Genomic DNA, 26,151 nt, shown 5'->3' with positions numbered 1-26,151 from the left:
AAATTGTGAAAACTCAATCAAGGTACATTTCTTCCGATGGTACATCATAAAACAATCACGATTGTAGACACTCTAATTAATGCGGCTCACTATCACACCATAATTCATGTTTATATGGTCAAAAGCATGATGAGGCTCCCGGTCGTCCATTATTAATCAAGTTTTCACGCTAAATCATCTAAGGCACTGAAACAGATATTCTAAAGAAATAAAATGACTTCCTGAATAATGCAAATATATCTATAATTGTTAATTAATTAATTACAAAAAAACTACAATTACAATCTATAATTGTTGTTACAGTGACCGACGTAGGTATATACTACAGTACTGGTGTATCTTTATTGAAAACATTTCTTCTGGTTTCGATTCGTATAATAATATAAGTAGTTCTTTGATAGTAAACCAATAAAACTTACGTTGGCAAGACAGTTTCGTCTAGCTGTCAGCTTGACTTCTTCAGTTGCTATGATGTGTTATGACAGAGACCAGTCGGCGTCATAACGCATCATAGCAACTGAAGAAGTCAAGCTGACAGCTAGACGAAACTGTCTTGTTGCCAACGTAAGTTTTATTGGTTTACTATCAAAGAACTACTTATATTATTGTACTGGTGTATCTTTTGCCAAATAGTGGCCAAACTGAAAACGATTTACAATCGCGAGGCGATCCACCAGTTCGTATTTATTTCGAGGCTTTTCGATGTTTGCTTGAACCTAAAATCTGGATAGTTTCAAGCTCAAATAGTATACGTATGAAACGCCATATGTGCCAAAGTACTTATCTTTTTACTAATATTAAGTCAAAAAACCCAGTCTACAGTTGGTAGTGTGAATAAATGTTATTGTGCAGGCTATCATTGTCTAACTTCAATTCATTCAAGAATCCCCTTTTTACTAATCTGATCAATAAATGAAAGCTCAGTTAAATATTGAATTTATAAAAGTTCAGAAAGCATGAAATTAGCAGACATAATGTGCATTCACAATATGCATATGGACGTAAACACTTATAATTAATTTGGTAAAACTACTACAAGCAGGCCTGTGTATTCTCCTAATAATATATGAGAGCGACGTTTTAAACATTACAGAATATAACTCTTCGACTGACAAATAAAGACATTTCGGTGAAAAGCCCGCAATAAATTGCAATATCATCTCTCATCACAAAATGTCTGATTCAAAAGTTGATAAAAGACATTTTTGCCAAAAATACAAGAGAAATAATATTTACAACATATTCGATTATACTACGTACTCTAAAAACATTTTGCATTCAATTATAGCCCTACTATATATACATTACAGTATACACTCTGGCAGTAGCCTACTATTGTGCTCTTTTCACACCCTATACTAGGATTACACAAATATATTTATTATATTGCATCATAAATCTAGCATAGTGCTCATAAATACAATCATTGATCCAATGCAAATAGAACATGTACAATGAACTACATGAATCGAGTACACTCTATGATTTCTCTCTTCTCTATGATTTTATATACATGCAGTAAATGATTATTTTGTAATAAGTGTTATAACGATTAATAGTATTATATTCAACATAGTTTGTATCAAAAATAATTAGTTGTTAATAATAACCAACTAGAATACAGTATATTGTATTCCGTGTATTGTGTAAGCCTATTTTCAACAAAAGGTGCAAGTAACTGTAACTCTGTTCACCAAACATTCAAATCGAGCATGGACAAATCTATAGGACAATACTTACTGACTTAAATTGTACAATTAATTAATGAAATAATGCTAAAATTAAACAAATAACATATTAATTACAAAGATACATAATTTTTGGTTATAAATAATATATTTGTACAATAGATAAATTTCTTTTTAAAAAATATATGAAAAAAAACGATTAGTGAAGAAAATACAAAACATGTTAATGAATGAAATGAAAAGTTGAGAAGTTGATTCATATATATATAAATTAGTAGAATCTCTTCTTTGAGACACCTTTATTGAAGGTACAGTTTCCTGGGAAATGAATGAGGGACCAGAGAAGATTTCACTCTTCGTTAGAGGGACATTATGTCTTAACACTAAGGTCAACTCCAGGAAACGCTTTGTTAGGTCCCAAAGATGTCCCTTTAATAGTGGTTCTACTATTATCATTAAATTTTACCGAAAAACCCATTTAATAGGTTTTGGTAAAACAAATTTTTCATAAAAAAAAAAATTAATGTTAATAACAATAATTTAATAATATTAGTCAGAGTTTAAACTTTAAGGAAAAACAGTACACATTTAACTAATGGTTTATAACTCTCAAATAAAACAACGAAAAAATAGCACACATTGTAACAACATCACTTAATTAGAAGAAATGCTTAAGCTACTAAAACTATGTCAATAAACAAAATGTTATGGTCAAGTGGAGGGGGTTCGAATAAGCTTGGTTCTCACTTGGATGCAATGTAAGGACGCAAGCCGTAACTTAAGCGAGTTGACCAATATTGGTCAATTTGCCTGTGTTGCGTCTACGTCATTGCGTTTCATGTGGGAACCATGCTATAGCAGTAGAATGCTGTGTTTACTTACAGTAGCTTAGTATATTAATGGACAAATACAATAGTATCACTGCTTATTTTTTTAGTAGTTTAAGAGATTGGCTTATAACCTCTTAAAGGTAGTAGTAGTGCAAGATAAGGTACTAATTAAGTGATACATCTAACAAAAATACAGTAGGCCTATATAAAGTTAAAAAATTAGAATCCTATCCTTTTCTCCTGCAAACAGTATTTTTGTGTCATCTATCACAAATTAAATTTCACTTTGAGCATAACATGAACTGTCCTGGCAAATAATATAGCAGCAAAGTAATAAAATAATCATTGAAAAAAAGAACATGTCCTTTGGACCAAACTACACACAATACACATATTTTCACAAACACTATGTAATAATAATAGGATATACAATATGCATGCCAACTGGTTTAAAAGTATTATACAACTTAAATTTCTGTCAGGATCAGTTATTTAGTGGGAGTATATAAAATAAATTTATAAAATGGCAATGGCATGCCAAGTGTGACATAAGACTTTAATTTAATTGCAAGATTACATAATATGGCACCATAAGAAATAATTTCAATGAGATATTCGTTGGAATGAAAGTGGTGTTAATTGTCACCATGGGAAATTGATGTCATTTTTTAAAACATTAACTTACATTTGGTTAGGAGGGAATAAAAGATGCAGTTACGATTGGACAAGAAAGTCAGTTAGCAGCATACAAAAGAAATTCTGTAACAGTTGAATTCGCCTGCAATACAAGCGCTGCCAATGGTCAAACTACAAGAGTATATTTAATTTGTATTGTCGTGCCCAATTATTGGTGGAATTTGTTTTACAGTAATCTAAAGTGTAAAATAACGATGGAATTGTGTGTCACAATTTGTTTACAAAGTGAACCATTAGCAGCACATGGATAACAAAATGTCAACTGATTACATTTTTAAATGAAATTTTCTAAATAGGAATGTTATAAAATATGATAAAGCTGAAGGGTAATATAATCTCAGGGCTCCACTTTTTCCGATCGTGGAAAGTAGAAGGTTCCTCTCTTTTCCTGCCTTGAAATTCGGGATTGACAGATTACCTGTGGAAAAAAATATAATTATGTATTTAGTACGGAAAAGTTTATAAAAATATTATAATTATATTGTGCAGTATATATTTGGACATTAACCTGTAGTGTGCGCCCTCTATTATAACTGTTCTACTAAACGGTCAAAACTCGAGCACAGCCATTTTGAATGGCATAGTCTTCAACATTGATTCAAAATGGAAGTAGCGGATTAATTAAATTAAATTTCACTTTATAGAACAGAACAACATTCTCACTCCTCAGAACTAATATACGTGGTGTACCGCAAACTATATCAACATAGACCAGGTGTTATAAAAACAAAATAATGTTTTGCAGGTTTTAATACTCACTGCATTGTCTTGTGGCCATCTTTTAAGATCGTATCTATATTTTTCAACATCCTCATCATATTTACTCATTTTTTCACAAAAATCATTGTACTCGGCCTCTACATTCAGTTTTCCTGTCAATTAAATACATTTCAATTGAAAAAAAAAATTGAAATGAGCAAAAATGGTAAATAATGAAAGAGTGCAATATTACAAATGCACTACACTATTTTATAACACTTTATAAGTATTGTCTCGAAAAAGGTATTTTTATATGTATACTACAGTGAAACTATGTGATAATATTTACAATAGGAACTACTGTCAGCAATTCAATTCTTTAGAAATGCTAATCACATTAGATTTACCCTCCTGTTATTGCAGACTTTCGTTTTGCTGTTGGTTGGGTTTGGAAATAAAATAAAATAAACATTGCACCAACGTTGCGGTTTTCAGCCACTGAAACTACGAAGTGAACGCAAATGATTTTTACTGTATATTAAATTCCCTGATGTAAAGTATCCCCAATAAGAGGGCTAGAGCATGCGTAGACCCAATCCTCCCACCCCGCCCTAATTGGTCTGAAACACCACACCCAGTACAAAAAGATATTATTCACACACAAGAAGGGTCTTTATAACTCCTGCAAATAGTGGGAACAATTAAGTAAACAAGTTAATACCTTGATCATTATCGGGCTGAACTTGAAATGTAATATTCAACGACATAAACTTGAAGGTGAAGACGGTATCTTCATCCTTAAGGTCAGCAACTGTGACATTAATCTTAAAATAGAAATATTTGGAAAGGGAACCAGAAATACTTCTAGTTGTAACATTTGCTACATTAGGGGTCAAACTCCATGTTGGTTCGCCTTGGTTGCTGTTTTTCACAGATGCCTCCAGGTAGAAGATGCAAGATTGATCATTTTGCTTCAAACATGTTGTCGCAGAATTGTCAGCAAGTTTCAGCACTACAGTATTGTTCATACCTATAACTTTTGTGGTGAAAGCTAAAATTATAAGAAAATTATTTAAAAATGATTTGTAAAAACGTGTGTATATTAGATAAACAAGAATCGATTATGCTTGCGAGAAGTGTTTACTTTCAATAGCTTTTCTTTGTGACGACCAAACTATGTCAATGTTATTCATGGTGCGCATGCGGGAAAGTACTTGCTATACACAGAGACAGTTTTTAAATCCAGACGACAACTGATGACCCCACCTTGTCCATCGGTCATCAAAATTTTAAAATATAACTGGTTGCTATTATGCGCGAAGACCATTTTATGCTTACAGCCAATACAAGTCAACAAACTCAATAAGCCAACAATTGTTCAAATTGGGAAACAGAAATTGTAAATTTAAAAGCTTTGTTAAATACTTACGCAAATAGTTGGAATCTTTTTCTTCATCATCTTCTTTTGGGCTAAACAAAAAAAAGGTCACATTATTAGTACATGTTGTTTTTAATATCAAAAAACATAATAATGAGAGATTTCAAAACTTATATAAATTCTTCTGCAGAAGCGGATCGTGAAAAGTCAACTTTTACCATCCAAGATTTATTCAGTTAATTGTTAAAAAGAAATTCTCATTTCATTCATTTATTTATTTGACCAAGAAAACACAATAAAAACAGGTCAGGAAAAACAAAGGCGACCTAGGCCACTATGACTCAATAAGTCAGTCATTCCTTTAATTCATACATAATGATATTCTGTTCTTTTATTAACAACATAAGTTAGGTAAAATGAAAATTAACATACGTGTCATCGCCAAAAATAGATATGCAACGCATTTTGGCATTATTCCATTCACAGTACGGGTTTGACGTACACGCAATCTGAGTGTAACGAGGGCAGTTGGCCAATTGAAATCCAAATATCCGACCATCAGTTGTGCCATATACAAAGGTAATGTTATTATCAAAATAACGCAATGTTAGGTCTGTCACTTCATCCAGTTCCTAAATTAGGTAATAAACAAAGAGACAAAAGGCATTGAATAACACATAACACACTTTTTTTTGTCAAACTAGTTTGATAGTGTAGACAGAGCTTTAGTTATAACACCTCTATGTGCCTACCTCATCAGTTTCTTTCAAATCAATCATGTGGAACATCTTCACCTCACCACTGCCTGTGTTTTCATAGGCCATATACACTGTACTATTATCTATTTCAATATAATAAGGAAAATTAATTTAATAGTCTATACAACTTTAAGCACAGAAAATGATTTATTTACAAATGAATATGATCTATCTCTATTTAGAAATACAGTAAATTGCCTTGTATCGAAACATTTTCAAAATTTCATTTCATAAAGCCTGTCTTTACTAAACTGCTAAAATGTTGGCTTTAATGCACGCTAGGCAGACTAAATTGACTTGAGTACAAGCCTTAACAACAATTTCTTCTTTGATTAGTTGATATAAAACCCAACTGTTACAGTATGTACATTAGTATACTAATATACTTTGATTGTCCTCAGTAGTGAGAATGATCAAATCACTCCTGAGGAAGATCAAAGCATATTGATCAAAACGTTGAGAAACTCAACAGTTCTGTTCAGAACTAATATACGTGGTGTACCGCAAACTTTATATAAACATTTGATTTCGCCATACAAACCTTCAAACAATATACATAATATTAAGAAAACGGGATGCTACACAACAATCATCTTCTTAAATGTCTAATTTGGTTTTTTGAACTTCACTTTGGCAATCTCCGCGAGAGTCTGATTTTATATTGTGAGTAGTTAGCTGGACAAATATTGTATTTGTATTATTTTTTCAATGCATTATCTTTTTTATTTACTGGTTTGTATGATGACTGTATTTTTAGTGTTTTTACTGTATTTTTAAATGCCAAAAGAAAATATATTTTCACATTGATTAAAAAATATATATCTTAAAGATGTATTGTACCTTTGACTAATTCCAAGAATCATAATAGTTATTAACTTTCACCAAAAATTAGTCGAAATAATTCATCATTTAACTGAAATACAGATGTTTTTTGTTCAAAAAATAACTTTGACTTCCAGTCAAAGTTTTCGATCAAAACATATCTCATAATGCAACACGCTTGTTTGGCTACTCTGTATGCATAATCATAAAACATCTTCGCTATCTGTGTGAGAACACCTTCTCAACCGTGACGAGTTGTAAACAATCCTAATTAGCATCATGCATAATGCATACTCATGGTTTGAAATCTTTGTTTACTTTCGCTCGTGACAATTTTCCAGATGAAATGTAATCAAATTAATTTAACTACGTAAACTTGTTGTTTTTGGCTCGAATTTTCGACTTAAAGTGAATAACTTTAATATTACTTTGATATGGCCAATTTAAATATAGAATATTTTGACCTTCATTTTTTGTGTTTCAAGGGACAATACATCTTTAAATTAAATATGAATACATCAGTACATAAAGATAAACATCATACCTGTACCAAGTATGTAGACTTTGATATTTGTTAATAAGCGATCTTCAACAACTATGCTTGTATATATAGCATTTCGTAAAATGAACATGGGTGTTGGAGTGTTTGCCACCTTATGACGATTCTCGACGAAAGGGGAAATCAGGTTTACTTTCCAGTAGCGTGCGTAAGATGATTCTGGAATTGGAGTTTCACACTGTAAAAACCAATAACATATTGTGAATGTATAATGATGTTTTTGCATTCTTATTCCTAATTTCCAAGGTATTTATTACCATAAATAATAAAATTGAACAACTGAAAAACTCACTATGCCAGGTCTGTGGGCTAAATTAGTGATTGGTTGCCAGAGATCAGTGACATCATCTTGACCTCGGAACATGTCTTCATTCATCATTCTTTCTATCTCATCGAGGTCAAACCTGCATACTGCGGACTCCTGCAGTCCAACTCTGGAAATAAAAATGAGAGCATTAAAGATGTACTGTCCCCCAAAAAATGAAGATTAATAAAAAAAAAGACTTCAGGTCTTTTCACAGTTTTAATAAAGTTAATCACTTCTGTAGCAAAAAAAATCTAAAAAACTAATGTATTCAATTGTAAAAAGACAAACTAAATGGTTAAATTCAAGCAAACCCATGTGCACTTAAAAAAACCCAATGAATCTTTCGTAAGCATAGGGGGTTACCAGTCCATCTTAGCCCTGTCGTTTATGTTCAGTGCTACATTGTGGCTTCATGGGTCTGAATACAAGGTGTCTGTATGTATGGACACTAACAATTTAGCCTACAATCCAGCTTATATATGGGCATTTATTTCTTCTTTTATTTCTCACGCACTTACTTTGGTGTGGTAAACACGGCATAAATCATGTCAGGATCCTCACTCGATTGATATATATCCTCTGAAAAAGAATTATTTTCGTATTAATCAATTCTTTTTTAATTCGTAAGATTCAACCCATCCCATCAACCCATATTTGTTTAGAATTGAGAATTCGTATATTTGGGTGTTTGTGATTGATGATTTTTACTGTATAACTAAAAGGTACTTACTCAATTCATTGAAGAAAAACTTGTCATAGACACCATTGATTGAGCAATCTAGACGTGCTTTGATATAAGATATTAGTTTACCATCCAGACTGTCATATGTGCCACCAGTATCATCCTATCAAAATAGTGTTAGCCTTATTATACCAGACGCAGATCAAAATTTGAAATGAGGAAGCACTAATAATGGACTCTCTAAAGCTCTGTCTACACTATCAAACTTTATGTGAAAAAAAAATGTGATGTGCACATGGACTTGATGATGTAATACCACTACCATATTTAAGCATATCACTACCATATTTGGGCACATAACACTTTTGTCAAACTAGTTTGATAGTGTAGACAGAGCTTAAAAGGGGTGTGGGGGGTCAAAGTGCGCTAATTTGATCACTGTACTCCAAATCATTTATATTGATAATTGTTATTACACTGTTTTTTTGATCACTCAATTAAAGCTTATTATAAAAGCTTTTAATTGTTATTTTTGATTGAAATAAACACCATCAGCCACTCTCTCTCCATCTCTATAATAAGACAACAACATGAAATCTTTATATTGTCCACTAACATGAAATCTTCATATTGTCCACAAATGTATGAAATATAATTAAATTGGCGAATCAGAATCCAATACTTACATCACAAATACGACCAACTCTTGAGTAAATGATTTTTCCATAATCTGCATATTCTTCGGCAACTTCACGGAAGAAGAAATAGGTGTGGTCGCTGCGTTTAATTGGCTTACCAACATAGCTTGCCTCTGTTCATTAAAAAAAAATACAATTATAAACAGATATGCTTGTGAGTTACTGCAGACAAAAACTGTATTACACTGTTTCTGATTTTATACTAGTTAAGGAAATCTATCTAGACACTACCATAAAGGATGTTAAACAAGGAACTAAAAAATATAATAAATGAATAAACTGGATCACGATAAAGAGTAATTATGTCCAAATATGGTTGTAATATACCCAAATATGGTAGTGGTATGACATCATCATGTCGATATATGGGCACATCACATTTTTGTAGACAGGAGTAGAATTCATTGTTGGTTACTATCCTGGCACTAGGTAAAGATTGAACCCTGGAATTTGGCATGGTTATGACAACCACTAATACTTCACTTTGTTTTCTGTTTTTTATTTTAAAATATCATTATACTACTTTATAAAAAACTAAAGAACCAAAAAAGGAAATGCTAAGAAATTACCACGAAGAAATTCAGATCCAATAGCTGTACAGATTCGTGAAGAGGGAAATCCGTCAGCAAATGTAATGTGGCATATTACAGAATCACTTTGTCCAACTTTTCTTGAACCACCGGAAAACAACTGAGAACCATTACCTATATTATAAGAAAGAAACCAATCAGTCAATATATGTTTTCACGAACACATGATAATGCAATAGTACCTTCAAAATAACGAAATAAACCAATCAAGTGAAAGTATGTAGTAAAAATAGTATAAACATACTAGCAAATAAATGCACCATTTCACCATCCCAATTAAATGGTGTGAAATCTACGCCGTTGTTGTCTCTTTTATCCCAAGTGTCACCACATTCAAAGGTGCTACTATCCTTTTCAATCTGAAACTAAATAAGAGATAGATACTTCTTCAACACAATTCACAGGAATGCTTATTTCATTTCATTTATTTATTCGACCAAAACACAGATACATAACAGAACAGAAACAGAGCACAATGGTCAGGGGCAACTAAAGCAAAACAATTACTATAACTCAAAGAGTCAGTTGCCCCTTAAAAAACATCGAAATATAAAAAATATTGCACCAAGAAAAACATTTGTACAAGCTTATAAAAAGTATCTAAGACTCAAAATGAGTAAAAGGGATCGGTACATAAATATACAAATTTAAAAGATAAAAAGATTAAAAATTGGAAACAGCATCTCTTTTAGTGAGGTAATGTCGGACTTTCGAGTGAGGTAATGACAGGGAAATTTGTTTCCTCGGCCATCAAACCCTTTTTCACCGTGGTAGGCAGGAATGATAATGTCCATTTGTATAGGACATTCTAACGATCACTGCTCATTGTGCTGTAGAGATGTTACATTACATGCTTCTCCTCTAAGGAGAAGTAGCAAAAAATGTAACCATATCCAAATAAATGTCACAATGTTTGATATTCTTATTAATTTATTAATTGAAAAAAAAATAATTTTAATAATTTAATAAAATACTTTTTTTATTGAATATTATTATTATTTGTTGAATATGCCATTTTAATGTCACATAAGAGCTATTCATTTTGACCAAAAATTGGATCGAAAAAAAAAAATTTCCTGAAAAAAACTGTAATTTAAAGCAAATAATAGTCAAATTGACTGCCAGCAGCAAATGGGTTTTTGGTTGAATTTAACCGTTTATTTTGTCATTTTATAAGTGAAAACATTATTTTTTCTGGGTTTTTTTCCTACAGAAGTGATACACTTGGTTAAAACTACAAAATGACATATTCAAAGTCTGATTTTATTAATCTTCATTTTTCATGTTTTGGGGGACAATATGTACAGCTTTAAATATTGCTTACCCTGTCATCTGTCTTGTCATAGTCAAGGTAATAGCAACGTGGGTAGAGGGCATTACTTCCACACACAAACATTCTGGAGCTGTTCATAACATTGAACACTCTGATATAATTATTACATGTTTCCTAATAGAAAAAAACAATGTATTTCAACAAAACATTCATAAATCTCCGTCTACACTAATATGGTAGTGATATGCTTAAATATGGTAGTGATATGACATCATCATGTCCATATATGGGCACATCACATTTTTTTTTAGCTTTGAAGGATAGTCCTGATATACATTTTCTATTGTTTATCATCAAATATAAACCTTTAATACAACAATATTTATAGTATAACTCCCCCTTTTTTTAGTCACTGGTGCTGCCAGACTTTTTTGTAATGTTATATAAGATAGGAAATTCACCAAAATGTGCGGTCATTAATTTAAATTTGAAACATTTTTACACAGGAAAATACTATTTATTATAAGAAATAGTTATCAGTAAAATTGTTTTTTGATACAAACATCCAATAAATGTTTGCCAAATATGAGAACAATAAAATGATTTTAATACAATTTTCTTTTATATATATAATTATATATACAAATGCATTTTTTTTTTCGTTTATGGGTCTTGCGTGACAAGAAATGTCTTCTTGCAGGATCCTCTATTAATGTTTTATTATTTTATTATTATATATTGCTATTTGTTATTGTTTACCATTGATAGTAATAAAAAAAAAAAGATATATATATCATACCTCTTTATTTTGTCGAGAACAGGCAATATCATTATGCGGCTCACATACTTCAAAAGTTGTGTCGTTTTGCTCCTAAAAGAAATTTACTCACTTCTAACAATCACATACAAACAGAAATGAGATTGACTGGGGTAATAATGTGAAGCGTTTTGTGCAATAAGCGCTATATAAGAACGAATATTATAATTTTTAATTGAAAGAGATTTATTTAAATATGTATTGTCCCCTGAAAAAATAATTATTAACATTTTTGTTGTTGAATATGCCATTTTAATGTCACATAAATTAGTTATACACTTTGACCAAAAATTGAATCGAAAAAATAATATTTACCTGAAAAAACTGTGATTTAAAGCAAAATATGGTCAAATTGGCTGCCAGCCAATGGGTTTTTGGTTGAATTTAACTGTGTGATTTAAGTGATTATTAAAACTACAAAATAACCTAAAGTCTGATTTAATTAATCTTCATTTTTTTTGTTTTTGGGGGACATACATCTTTAAAACATTATTTTCTAAAATATGTACAATATGATTATATTTCATAACATAATGCACATGTGCGCACAATACCAACACCTAGAACTAAGTAGACACTTACAATATCTGAAGACTCTAAATTCCAGTCTGGAATAAAAATTGATTTCAGTACATCTTTGCCTCCAACAAATAATGTATTATCTATGTCAGCCAGTAGTTTATACCGAGAAGCTTTAGACTCTTCAACAATGTTTAAGTCATATTTGTCACCTAAAATAGAAAACAAATGTATTATGCACAGTTTATTTACAGTAGCAATTTCTACAGTACAGTTTCTATAGCACAGTTTCTATAGCATAGTTTCTATAGCATAGTAAATAATGTATTGATCCTCATCATACACTATTAAATGTGTTGGCAATTTTCCAAGTAATATAGAGTGTTTATTTAAAATACAATAATTACTGAGAGGGTTATTATTACTGGTCAGATGGGTTTGGAAAAACATAAAATTAGTTGAGTAGATGAGGTTTTTTTTGTCTTTCGTGTGAACAACGCACCTTTATTATTTCCACTCTTTTTCTTTTTTTTTTTTCATTATTTCTTACAAATGTTGACACCATTAATAAGAATGTTATAAAATGGTGAAAACATTATTTTTTATTAAGATGACCATTTTATAAAACTACAAAATGACCTACAGTAATCAAAGTTTATTTTATTAATAATACGGTTATTTTTATGTTTTGGAGGACAAAAACTATAATGTATACTTACTGCTTAATAATGTAATCTTTATCTCTTCACAATTGTTGATATGACATAACGCAATAATCAACAATAATAATATTGCACATGTTATAAATCGCACAGAATCCATAATGAAAGGTATCTTGGCAACTGTTCAGTTTCTGAAATTGAATTATTAAAACAAAATTGTATGTATTATAAAAAATCAAACAGAATGAACACAGAGTTTTTTTTGTTTTTTTTTTATATGTCTTTAGGCATATGTGGTCAAGGATTACCAATAGCAAATGAATCACTGTCCTATCAAATAGGTGGTAATCCCCCTGATACAGGGGCTATTTTGTAAACCAGGTAACCCAGTTCTTTAATTTAATTTTTTTTTTTTTTAACCATATTTAATGAGGGTGATCCATCCAGCTATTGCTGATCATTAGGGACCCTCAGAGGTTCACAAGACAAACATATACACAAGATTCTCTACATAAACAAAGTCTTATTACAAGTCTTTAGGAGTGGAGTTGTAATTTGTTCCTTAGAAAAAATCCTGACATGTGACGGGACTTGAACCCAGGACCCTTAGAGTGGTAGCCAAGCATCATAACCACCAAGCCACAACTCCAACTCAGTTCTACTTGTCTCTAATAATGAACTGGGTTATTTAAAGTGCACACAGGTTATAACTGTGTACACTAGACCTACGGTTTATAGTACTTATCCGAGAAAACTTGTTCCACAAATTTTCAATTCAAGATTGTTTAATTATACCTGTATTTTCTGTCAATTGGCATAGGACCAAATGAAGGACAGCTCTGATGCCAGAAAAATGTATATGAAATGATCAAAAACAGTTGATAGACTCCCAAAGAGAAAACAAACACCAGAATTTTGGTTTTGTTCCAAATGTAGACAAATTTTTATAATGAAATTTTAAATTAAATTTGGTATGTTTGGGAAGAGTCAGTGGATAAAATAAAATTTGATCTCTTCTTTTACATTTTTGATTAAAAAAAAAAGGAAATGATAAAATATGTGGCTACAATACTATACCGTACAAACACAGTAAAACTAAAATCTTTTAATTTAAAAGGATGGAAATTTGCAGATAGACAACAAGGAAATAAATGCACTATTAATATAGTTTCACTGTGCGTCTGTGATGTGGTAGTAAATTTCTTACCTATCATATAGGCTAGGGCAGGCAAACCTACTACTCTTACTGTGTAACTATGCTCTAGGTCCTACACTTACAGTAGGTCTGGTAGATAGGGCCTACTACTACTACTAGCCTAGCTAGGCCTACCCTTTTCCTACCTAGCTCTAACCTTGTGTTAACTAACCTACTAGGCCCAGTAGGCCTAGCTAGCTAGCTAGGCTAGTTTACTTTTTGTAATTTCTATATAAATCTATGTACCAATTTATAAACATATATTATTACTAATATATAAAGTACAAACACAAATATAATATATTAATCATACCTCTGTATTATGTGGTTAAACCTATAAATAAAATCTTAAAACGGCAGAAAAAACGGATGCCGAAAAAACTACATCATCCAAACCACAACATACAACAATCAACTTACGTATACAAACAGGAAAACAATTATTTATAAGTTAGCGCCCTCTCACATCCACAATGTTGCGAAAGCCTCGGAAGCCTTTCAAATCGATCCCGGAAGTAAATTACAATAAAAACAAAACCAGTCAGGAGAAACATTTCGAAGAAGAGAGAAGAGCAGTAGGTGAGTACAAAGTATTTTCGTTTTTAAAGCAGCCTCAAGTAAGTAAATTGATCAGACAATATTAGCTACTATAATGTAACTAAACTTTTACTTATTTTTACTTTACTGACTTGGAATTCACCATAAAATGTGTTTTTTAAACTGCAATAGCTAGGCCTCTGCTCTGGCTCTGTCTGTATCTTCACGCATAGGTTTAGTATTGTAATACAGTCAGTAATATAGTAGGTTCAGGTAGGTGCCACCTAAAGGAAGGTGACGAGGTCAACACCTAGGCAATAGCAAGGTGTTGGCAGTAGCATTACTGGTGACAGTTTACATTCATGTCTGAAATAGCAAAAACTATTCTGTATTCAGATGGAAAAAGTAACATTTTAAATTAAATACAATTTATTTGAAAATTAGTAATTAAATAAATGCTTTATTATTTATTTATATTTCAGGTATAGAACTACACTATAAAATGTCTCAACCAGCCAGGCCCGCTCCCCCAAAACCAACTCCAAAACCTGGTAGGTGAACAAGAATTTTGTTGTTTGGTTGTACAGATCAAATTATAAAAGCTACCCTGATTGATACAATAACACCACATATTGAATTTATTTTTCAGGTCAAGTTAAAGTTTTTAGAGCTCTTTATGCATATGAGGCGCAATTCGTAAGTTAATCCTTCAGTTAATCTTTCCAATTAATTAATTTTCATCTTTTGTATTCAAACACCACGACTGCTAATGTTTGAATGGCTGTCATTTATGAGGGAGGTATCCACTTACAGTACAAAGGGTCCATCTATGTTATGAATCATTTTAAGATAATACAGTACAACCCTCCTTTTTAACACCCCTATTTAAGGAGACACTTTCCCATGTAAAAGGCACAATATATGTTTTAACACTACTAGAACCAACACCTATTCAAAGGACACTTTGACTAACAAAAGTGTCCTTTCTTATTTTACTTTATAAATCATTTATTAATTCATTATTGTAATTTCTTTTTAGAATGATGAATTGTCCTTTGATGAGGGTGATATTCTATATATCTTAGATATGGTAGGTAAAATTACAATTGTCACTTTGTCATTTGATTTGATATCTAACAGTGTTTTATAATAGGCATAGTGTTGAAGCCTTACTCTATCCCTTCCTAAAACCACAGGTCTGATACACACAATGTTTGCCCATGGGGAAACTTCTAAACTCCCCAAACGTATATATTCGTATATTAATAATTAGTTATTTATGCCAACAGCAATGTAATCTTTTCACATAACCAATATCCTTCTCCTTCATCTGTACCTTTTGGTTCATAGATATTATAGTCACTTCCAATTTAAAAACAAATGTAACATTCAATTGCCTGTATGCACAAAGAGATTTTTCATACAATTAGTCCATTTTATTTTTTTAATGTTATAACTTTCTAGTCCTATAAATGTTATTATTATTGTATACACTGTTACATTTAATTTAAATCTATTGATTCTATAGAGCAATGACAGTTGGTGGAAGGCCAGAAGTGGGAAGAAAACTGGACTAATTCCTAGTAATTATGGTGAGTATTTAACCAAGACAGGTCCCACTATATGCACTCAGTAACTGCAGTATACTCATTTTAACATGGTTCCTAAATCAATTTATAATTTTTAAACCAATAATTTTAAAATTAGTATCTACTGAAGAGAGCTTTGAATATTTTTCGATAATTATGGCTGTGGTTTGCAGTGAAGAAATAAAAAAGAAAGCATTGTAACCTAAAAAGAAATTATACAAAAAAAATAACCTAACCTAAAAAGAAGTTTAAATAAAAAAAGAAAGTATTGTAATCTAAAAAGAAATTATAAATAAAAATAATTGTGACATAAAGGAATAAATTAAAAAAAAAATACATTATTAAATTAAATAAACAAAAGCACAGAAAGCCACATAAACACAATTAACATCCTGGTGGTCATAACAACAGGAAATCATGCAAACAAATCATGAATCTCACAAAGCTTTCCTTTTGTCCCATTATAAGTCTTTCTGTAAAGGTTAACAATTTGATTGATTGTTTCACAGTATAAAGTACTTTAGATTCTGTTTGTTTCATAGATACTCATGGACCTATTAATTTATAGGTCCATGATATGATTTACTCTGCCCATTTACACTAGGACGATAACGATCGACGATATATACATTCACAATAGATCAATATACATTTTTCATCCATAAAACAAAAGAAATCTAAAAATAACCATTTATAATTCTCACATGTCCAATCAAATGATGTCATAATTAGTAGGAGAAATAATATCCTGATGATGTTATTGTTCATATTGATCATGATGGTCAATATAATTTTATCAAAGACAGCATAATGGTTTATACTAATAGTTGAATAAGTTTCTTTTAATCCCAGGGCCATATATATGTATATATAGCTAGGTAGGAATCAAATTCTATTTTCATAGTATATTATTGATAGCTATTAACATAACATTTTTATTTTATAGTGGAAATGAGTATGGAATCCGTTTCTAATCCACTTCATGAGGCTGCCAAGCGGGGGAACCTAGATTTTTTGCAGGAATGTCTTTCAAATGAAGTAAGTTATACCAGGGATGTGTTTACTGGGAGGCACCTAAGCAGCTCCGCCCGCCACTTTAAAATGTGTTTACGCTTGGAGGCACCTAGGCAGCTCCGCCCGGCACTGAAAAATATCCATGCAGCACTAATATTAACCAAAAAAATTTGTCTCCAAATTAAATGTGTTCAAATTTAATTTGTAGTCACATGAATTAAACATGATGAAATTACAAGTTTGTAATGTAAAATTTGTATTATTACCTGTATTATATTGTAGGTATCTGTTAATGGTCTTGACAAGTCAGGGTCAACGGCATTACATTGGGCTGCAGCTGGAGGTCATATTGACTGTATGAAGGTTCTTCTCTCCAAAGCTAATATTTCAGTCAATGTACCTGTGAGTATAATTATACAACAATTAATATTTAACACAGATTTTCTGTTGGATAAGTGCTGAAAATAAGAAAATAAACGTAAGATCTGTCTACACTATCAAACATTATGTGACAAAAAAGTGCAGTGGCATATCACTACCATATTTAGGCACATCAACTAGTTTGATAGTTTAGACAGAGCTTAAAAGTGTTTCACTTCTGAGGTCATCATATCCCCACATAAGCAAGACAAAATTAAACAATACTAAATTATAAACAGTTTGATGATCATCATATCGCTACCATATTTGGGCACATCACCTTTTTTGTCACACTAGTTTGATAGTGACAAAAATATAACATAATTAAGTAAGTTTGTATCGTTTCATAATAGTTGAATATTCTATTAATACAAAGGCTTAATCAAATACAATTTAATTTCAGAACAAATTAGGCGACACACCTCTTCACTCTGCTGCCTGGAAAGGATTTCCAGAAGCTGTTAACCTATTATTATCAAAGAATGCACGTTCAAATATTAAAAACAAAGACGGAAAACTGGCGTACGATCTTGCTTCCAAACCAGAAGTAGCAGTTCTTGTACAACCTGTTTCAACAAGTAAGTGTATTTTGTAATAAATAATAACAATAATATCAGAAATAACATTCTTGATATGAGAAGCTGATATAAATTATTAAATCCTATGCATTCTCCTATTTGCTAATTGTTGAATGTGGTTGAAATTGAAATTTGTCCTTCGGATGGGATGTAAACCTGTATACATAGTGCATGTTAAAGAACTCTATTCGCAAAGAGTAAGAGATCGTCTCCCGGTGTGCTGATTTGGTAGGCGCTGCACTGCTGGCGGTCCGTGGAGGGCCTAGTCCGAATTTCGTCAGTTTCTTAGTTAAGCTTGAGGACAATTTTAAATACCTTATACCTTAAATAGAAAAAATAAAGACAAATATTAAAACAAAAATGTAATTTTTTTACACAGATAACGAGGAGGATGAATACATCTCAGACGGAGACTCTGACTAATAAACAAATACACTGAAAATTCTATTTTTGTAGAAAGAAAGTTAGGAAGGAATTAGGTATACATGTATATGCACACTCCTAGAATAAGCCATCCAATTATGAGACCAAGTTTTAATTGAATTTTACTTTTTATTGCTGCAATCCACTGAAAGACTAAAGCTCTGTCTACACTATCAAACTTTATGTGACAAAAAAATGTGATGTGCCAATAATATGGACATGATGATGTAATATCACTACCATATTTGGACACATTACACTTTTTTGTCAAACTAGTTTGATAGTGTAGAACAGAGCTTAATATTTAGTTTTCTTATTTTGCAATACATGCACCAACATCCATACTAAGCAAGTGCATATGTTATCATAACTATGGTTTAGTTAACAAATAATTGAAACTTCATTGTTTATTTTGTCACTTTTGTACTTTCCAAGACATTCAAACGGAAACGAACGAGTGTGTATGGATTGTGAAATGAGAAAATTACAGGACACATGTGTTTGTACATAAATAAAATTGTAGTATCTAATTTTATACATAATGATTGTGTATATTTTATTTAAAAACAATGTATAAAACTTTACCCAGATTTTCATGAGCATGTAAATTGCGCTATTATTATGGGAGTATGTTTTCATAATAATGTGCAGAGCATTGAGAGCTTGCTTTTATGCGCTATATAAAAATAAAATATTATTATATGCTCAAATAAGCCAGAAGATAGTTACCTGGGAATATGAACATTGTCTGTTTTTAGATCAACAATATGAATAATACAATACATCCTAGCTTAACATAGGACGGATTTAGAAGAAAGGTGAGTCAATTACTCACTAAGGACCCTAATATGAAGTGTTATTACTATCCAGGGTGTCCCTTGTTGTTCGATATCGATATAGTCATTTTTTTAGGCAGTGAACCTCTTATTCAGTATGAAAATGCACCTCAGTCTGAAGCATGATGGAGGGTGTGGTCTCTATCAATTTGCACATCTTAAGAGGCCAGTAATATTTTACAATCTGGTATCTAATAGAAGTTGTTAATCAATTATTAATTTTAATTTTCATCTCATGGCTTTCAAAGGTTTTTAGTATTACAGTATTTTATTTTGTATAATATTGATTTCTATTTTTGTATATACTATAGGTTTTTTGTAATTTAGTTTATATTGTAATAATTTACGTAATTAAGTTACGTCGACCCAGGGGGATGGATGTTTGTTAAGGACAATCCCTCCTTGCCCAAATCCAATAATCTGGTTTTATTATCTCTTCCATCCATAATAATAATTTCAACTAACTTTAACACATTTTATTCCATTCTTAATGTTATTAATACAGTAGTATGTTATTTTAATAGTATTATTACTATGTACAGTCAACTCTCCCAATACCGGACACCTTCAAACTGGCCTAATATAACTGATTTTTGAAATGTGTTTAATGGTAAAAAGGAATTTAAGAAAGAAAAGTCTGTTTTAGGGAGAATATCCGGTTTTTAGAGAGTCTGATATTGGGAGAGTTAACTGTATACATATTTTAATTTTTATACCTATTCCCCAATGTTAACTTGTTAATTACTTGTTTAGAATTATTGCATTCAACTAAACTGATTAAATATCTTACTGTAATTCAAGTGGGCATAGGGTTTTTGTAGGGGAGGTAGAGATAAAGGGTTGCAGCTGTGCGCAAAGGATTCACAAACAAATTCAATGTTAATGTACATTTTATTATTTAATAGAAGTGCCATCATGTAATAATAGGTGAAATGCAAGTATTGCATTTACAGGGTCATTAGACACATTGCAAGCAAGTTGACCAATCACAAGCGACAGTTCAGATGATCCACAGCTTGTGATTGGTCAAAGCGCTTGCATTGTGTCTCTAGTTAGAACCAATCATTAGTAGTTTTCTAATTTGCAAGCGATTTTTGCATCTCGAAAATTGCATTTGCTTCTTTCATAATTATTTTCTTCTAATTATGTTTTAAATAAATATTCTACTAGAGAACATTTTAATCTGTTTGTATTTTTTTATTTATGTTTACTTAAACATATCACAATAAATTAACTCCTTGTTCCTTTTCAAATATAGTAATGTGTGAAAGGAAGATTGGAAATTTAAGAAGTTTATTGATTTAAAAAAAAAATTATTTTATTACCCTATTAAATGCTGTTAAATGCATTTAATATTTAAAAATTGCGCATTCGAGTTTTTAACTCTTGATGACTATTTTGTTTATTTGTTTAGTTTCGAACCAAAACCATTATATGACCCGGGAACATGTTCTATTAATTTTGAATCAAAATCATTGGTACCTCTAACTTTTATCAATCTAGGGAGTCAAAAATGATGACCAATCAGATTAGTGTTTTTAAGTTGTTGGGGCTGGTTGAATTCTTATAATAATTGTGCTTGTGCTAAATATAATATCATTTGGCTAAAGGTTAGGTGAATGGCTGTGTGTGTTCTCTAGTTCCAAATGGAACTCATGTTTTAGTATGAATTACCTATGAAAATTAAATAGATTCAATACTATTCCAACATATTATCAATAATTATAGATAGTTCTGTAATTTTATTAAAGAAACAACATATTTATAATATTTTTTCATCATGTACATTTTAGCTGTAAATGTATTAAAATAATGATTGTGAGGCATTTGATAAGGCAAACTGCCTTAAAATTTCTTGAAATGTTTCGAGAAACTATTCTCATCATCAGAACATCTCAAAAGTTCGGTGGAATCATTCATGATTTATGTAAATGTATTATATTATACAATTGAGATCATCATTAGTCTGGCTTCCATATTGGAAACTCGCAAGCCTCGCTACCACGTCAAGGTTGATGATCACAGCGAGGACTTACCTGTGGTTGGTTCCATGTCATAAACTGTGTCTTTCAATGAGTGTGTCCTGTTTTTTCTGCAATTCCATCCTTCGTCCAGTATCCAAGTACCGCACATGTATATCTGTTAGATGGGCTGGTCCGGATATAATCTGCTATGCCACCTACTATGAAGTATCCTATAAATGTTGAAACCTGCTTAAGAAAAACTATAGTTACGTGTAGGGAAAACTTACAATACCAATTCCACCTTACACATTTCCAAAAAATAACCAATATAAAATGCATTAAAACCTAAACCTGTATATTCTTAGCTACACACACAAACTGCAGTGAAAATTTACAATACTAAGATATAATGCCACCTTACACATTATATAGAATACATTTACTAAAAATACCTGATTTAAGTGCATTAAACTTAAACATGTAGATTCTTAGCTACACACAACCTGCAGTGAACATTTTTTATACCAAGATAATGAATTTACTAAAAATAACCTGATTTGAAGTGCATTTCAACTTAAACCTCTAGATTCTTAGCTACACACAACTTACAGTGAACATTTTTTATATCAAGATAACTAATTTACTAAAAATAACCTGATTTGAAGTGCATTTTAACTTAAACCTCTAGATTCTTAGCTACACACAAACTGCAGTGAACATTTTTTATACCAAGATAACGAATTTAGTAAAAAATAACCTGATTTGAAGTGCATTGCAACTTAAACCTGTAGATTCTTAGCTACACACAACCTGCAGTGAACATTTGTTATACCAAGATAATGAATTTACTAAAAAATAACCTGATTTGAAGTGCATTGCAACTTAAACCTGTAGATTCTTAGCTACACATAACCTGCAGTGAACATTTTTTATACCAAGATAATGAATTTACTAAAAAATAACCTGATTTAAGTGCATTGCAACTTAAACCTGTAGATTCTTAGCTACACACAACCTGCAGTGAACATTTTTTATACCAAGATAATGAATTTACTAAAAATAACCTGATTTCAAGTGCATTTCAACTTAAACCTGTAGATTCTTAGCTACACACAACCTGCAGTGAACATTTTTTATACCAAGATAATGAATTTACTAAAAAATAACCTGATTTAAGTGCATTGCAACTTAAACCTGTAGATTCTTAGCTACACACAACCTGCAGTGAACATTTTTTATACCAAGATAATGAATTTACTAAAAATAACCTGATTTCAAGTGCATTTCAACTTAAACCTGTAGATTCTTAGCTACACACAACCTGCAGTGAACATTTTTTATACCAAGATAATGAATTTACTAAAAAATAACCTGATTTGAAGTGCATTGCAACTTAAACCTGTAGATTCTTAGCTACACTCAACTGGCAGTGAACATTTATAATACCAAGATAATGAATTTACTAAAAAATAACCTGATTTAAAGTGCATTGCAACTTAAACCTCTAGATTCTTAGCTACACTCTTAAAATGATTAGCTACATGCATATCTCCAGAGAAAATTTACATACCAAGATATAATGCCACCTTACACATTATAAAGAATAATTTAAAAAAAGTAACCCGATTTGAAATGCATTGAAACCTGTATATTCTTAATAGCTATACTTATATCTTAACTACACACACAACTGCAGTAAAAGCTTACAATACCAAGATATAATGCCACCTTACACATTATATATAATATTTTAAATGATTTGAAAAACACTGAAACTTAAACTTCTAACTTTCTTAGCTACACTTAATACAGTATACCTTAGCAACAAACATACCTGTAGAAAAAACGCAAACAAATTGTACCTTACCTGTGTTTAGTTCCAATACATTTGTATCTGTAGGTGCATATATGCTATCTGAAATGAGTAATAGTAAAGAACAATTATTATGTTCAGGTTGTGTTGTATGCTTACCTGTGATTGGTTCCAACAGTCTTGCATCGGTATGTCCATAGGTACTATCTGAAATGAGAAATTATAAAGACATTGAATTATACCATTGCATAGGCTTTGATGTTTCTTATCTGTGATTGGTTCCAACAGTCTTACATCGGTATGTCCATATCTGAAAAGGGAAAATATAAAGAAATTTAATTATATATACCATTGCATAGGCTTTGATGTTTCTTACCTGTGATTGGTTCCAACAGCCTTGCATCAGTATGTCCATATCTGAAAAGGGAAAATATAAAGAAATCTAAATATACCATTGCATAGGCTTTGATGTTTCTTACCTGTGATTGGTTCCAACAGTCTTACATCGGTATGTCTATATCTGAAAAGGGAAAATATAAAGAAATTTAATTATACCATTGCATAGGCTTTGATGTTTCTTACCTGTGATTGGTTCCAACAGTCTTGCATCGGTATGTCCATATCTGAAAAGGGAAAATATAAAGAAATTTATTCACATATACTTTCCATAGGCTATGGTGTTTCTTACCTGTGATTGGTTTCAACAGTCTTGCATCGGTATGTCCATATCTGAAAAGGGAAAATATAAAGAAATTTAATTATACCATTGCATAGGCTTTGATGTTTCTTACCTGTGATTGGTTCCAACAGTCTTACATCGGTATGTCTATATCTGAAAAGGGAAAATATAAAGAAATTTAATTATATATACCATTACATCTTTGATATTTCTTACCTGTGATTGGTTCCAACAGTCTTACATCGGTATGTCCATATCTGAAAAGGGAAAATATAAATAAATGTAATTATACCATTACATCTTTGATGTTTCTTACCTGTGATTGGTTCCAACAGCCTTGCATCGGTATGTCCATATCTGAAATAGAAAAATATAAAGAAATTAAATTATACCATTGCATAGGCTTTGATGTTTCTTACCTGTGATTGGTTCCATGACAGTCTTACATCGGTATGTCCATATCTGAAAAGGGAAAATATAAAGAAATTTAATTATATATACCATTACATCTTTGATATTTCTTACCTGAGATTGGTTCCAACAGTCTTCCATCGGTATGTCCATATCTGAAATAGGAAAATATAAAGAAATTTAATTATACCATTGCATAGGCTTTGATGTTTCTTACCTGTGATTGGTTCCAACAGTCTTGCATCGGTATGTCCATATCTGAAAAGGGAAAATATAAAGAAATTTATTCACATATACCTTTCCATAGGCTATGGTGTTTCTTACCTGTGATTGGTTTCAACAGTCTTGCATCGGTATGTCCATATCTGAAAAGGGAAAATATAAAGAAATTTAATTATACCATTGCATAGGCTTTGATGTTTCTTACCTGTGATTGGTTCCAACAGTCTTACATCGGTATGTCTATATCTGAAAAGGGAAAATATAAAGAAATTTAATTATATATACCATTACATCTTTGATATTTCTTACCTGTGATTGGTTCCAACAGTCTTGCATCGGTATGTCCATATCTGAAAAGGGAAAATATAAAGAAATTTAATTATACCATTGCATAGGCTTTGATGTTTCTTACCTGTGATTGGTTCCAACGGCCTTGCATCGGTATGTCCATATCTGAAATAGGAAAATATAAAAAAATTTTATTATACCATTGCAAAGGCTTTGATGTTTCTTACCTGTGATTGGTTCCAACAGTCTTGCATCGGTATGTCCATATCTGAAATAGGAAAATATAAAGAAATTTATTTATACCATTGCGTAGGCTTTGATGTTTCTTACCTGTGATTGGTTCCATGACAGTCTTGCATCGGTATGTCCATATCTGAAAAGGGAAAATATAAAGAAATTTAATTATACCATTGCATAGGCTTTGATATTTCTTACCTGTGATTGGTTCCAACAGTCTTGCTTTGGTATGTCCATATCTGAAAAGGGAAAATATAAAGAAATTTAATTATACTATTGCATAGGCTTTGATATTTTTTACCTGTGATTGGTTCCAACAGTCTTGCATCGGTATGTCCATATCTGAAAAGGAAAAATATAAAGAAATTTAATTATACCATTACATAGGCAATGATGTTTCTTACCTGTGATTAGTTCCAACAGTCTTGCATCGGTATGTCTATATCTGAAAAGGGAAAATATAAAGAAATTTAATTATACCATTACATAGGAAATGATGTTTCTTACCTGTGATTGGTTCCATGACAGTCTTGCATCGGTATGTCCATATCTGAAAAGGGAAAATAAAAGAAATTTAATTATAATATTGCATAGGCTTTGATGTTTCTTACCTGTGATTGGTTCCAACAGTCTTGCATCGGTATGTCGATCCATATCTGTAAACGGAAAATATAAAGACATTTATTATACCATTGCATAGACTTTGATGTTTCTTACCTGTGATTGGTTCCAACAGTCTTGCATCGGTATGTCCACATCTAAAAATGGAAAATATAAAGAAATTTAATTACATATACCATTGCATAGGCTTTGATGTTTCTTACCTGTGATTGGTTCCAACAGTCTTGCATCGGTATGTCCATATCTGAAACGGGAAAATATAAAGAAAATTAATTATACCATTGCAAAGGCTTTGATATTTCTTACCTGTGATTGGTTCCATGACAGTCTTGCATCGGTATATCCA

General features: G+C 31.3%; 2 protein-coding genes across 2 annotated transcripts; one reads left to right on the top strand and one right to left on the bottom strand.

Moving 5' to 3' along the window:
* Positions 1-614: 614 nt before the first annotated feature.
* On the bottom strand, positions 615-14,580 carry LOC144854301 (semaphorin-2A-like). The gene is made up of 18 exons (XM_078712241.1): positions 14,487-14,580; positions 13,036-13,169; positions 12,380-12,528; positions 11,780-11,851; positions 11,032-11,154; positions 9,952-10,072; positions 9,687-9,821; positions 9,106-9,230; positions 8,468-8,582; positions 8,256-8,316; positions 7,723-7,864; positions 7,416-7,608; positions 6,044-6,132; positions 5,724-5,923; positions 5,343-5,383; positions 4,635-4,964; positions 3,974-4,086; positions 615-3,632 (listed from the first exon to the last, which is right to left on the bottom strand). The coding sequence occupies exons 2-18, from the start codon at positions 13,136-13,138 to the stop codon at positions 3,552-3,554; spliced, it is 2,193 nt and encodes a 730-aa protein (XP_078568367.1). The 5' UTR covers positions 13,139-13,169; positions 14,487-14,580; the 3' UTR covers positions 615-3,551.
* A 148-nt stretch (positions 14,581-14,728) lies between these two features.
* LOC144853432 (osteoclast-stimulating factor 1-like) lies at positions 14,729-20,370 on the top strand. The gene is made up of 9 exons (XM_078711129.1): positions 14,729-14,752; positions 15,193-15,261; positions 15,360-15,406; positions 15,750-15,800; positions 16,239-16,302; positions 17,246-17,337; positions 17,596-17,715; positions 18,137-18,311; positions 18,691-20,370. The coding sequence occupies exons 2-9, from the start codon at positions 15,213-15,215 to the stop codon at positions 18,732-18,734; spliced, it is 642 nt and encodes a 213-aa protein (XP_078567255.1). The 5' UTR covers positions 14,729-14,752; positions 15,193-15,212; the 3' UTR covers positions 18,735-20,370.
* The last annotated feature ends 5,781 nt before the right edge of the window (positions 20,371-26,151 follow it).

This window comes from Antedon bifida, chromosome 10 (assembly GCF_963402885.1).
Source record: "Antedon bifida chromosome 10, ecAntBifi1.1, whole genome shotgun sequence".
NCBI lineage: Eukaryota > Metazoa > Echinodermata > Crinoidea > Comatulida > Antedonidae > Antedon > Antedon bifida.
This window is presented reverse-complemented; position numbering and strand designations above follow the sequence as displayed.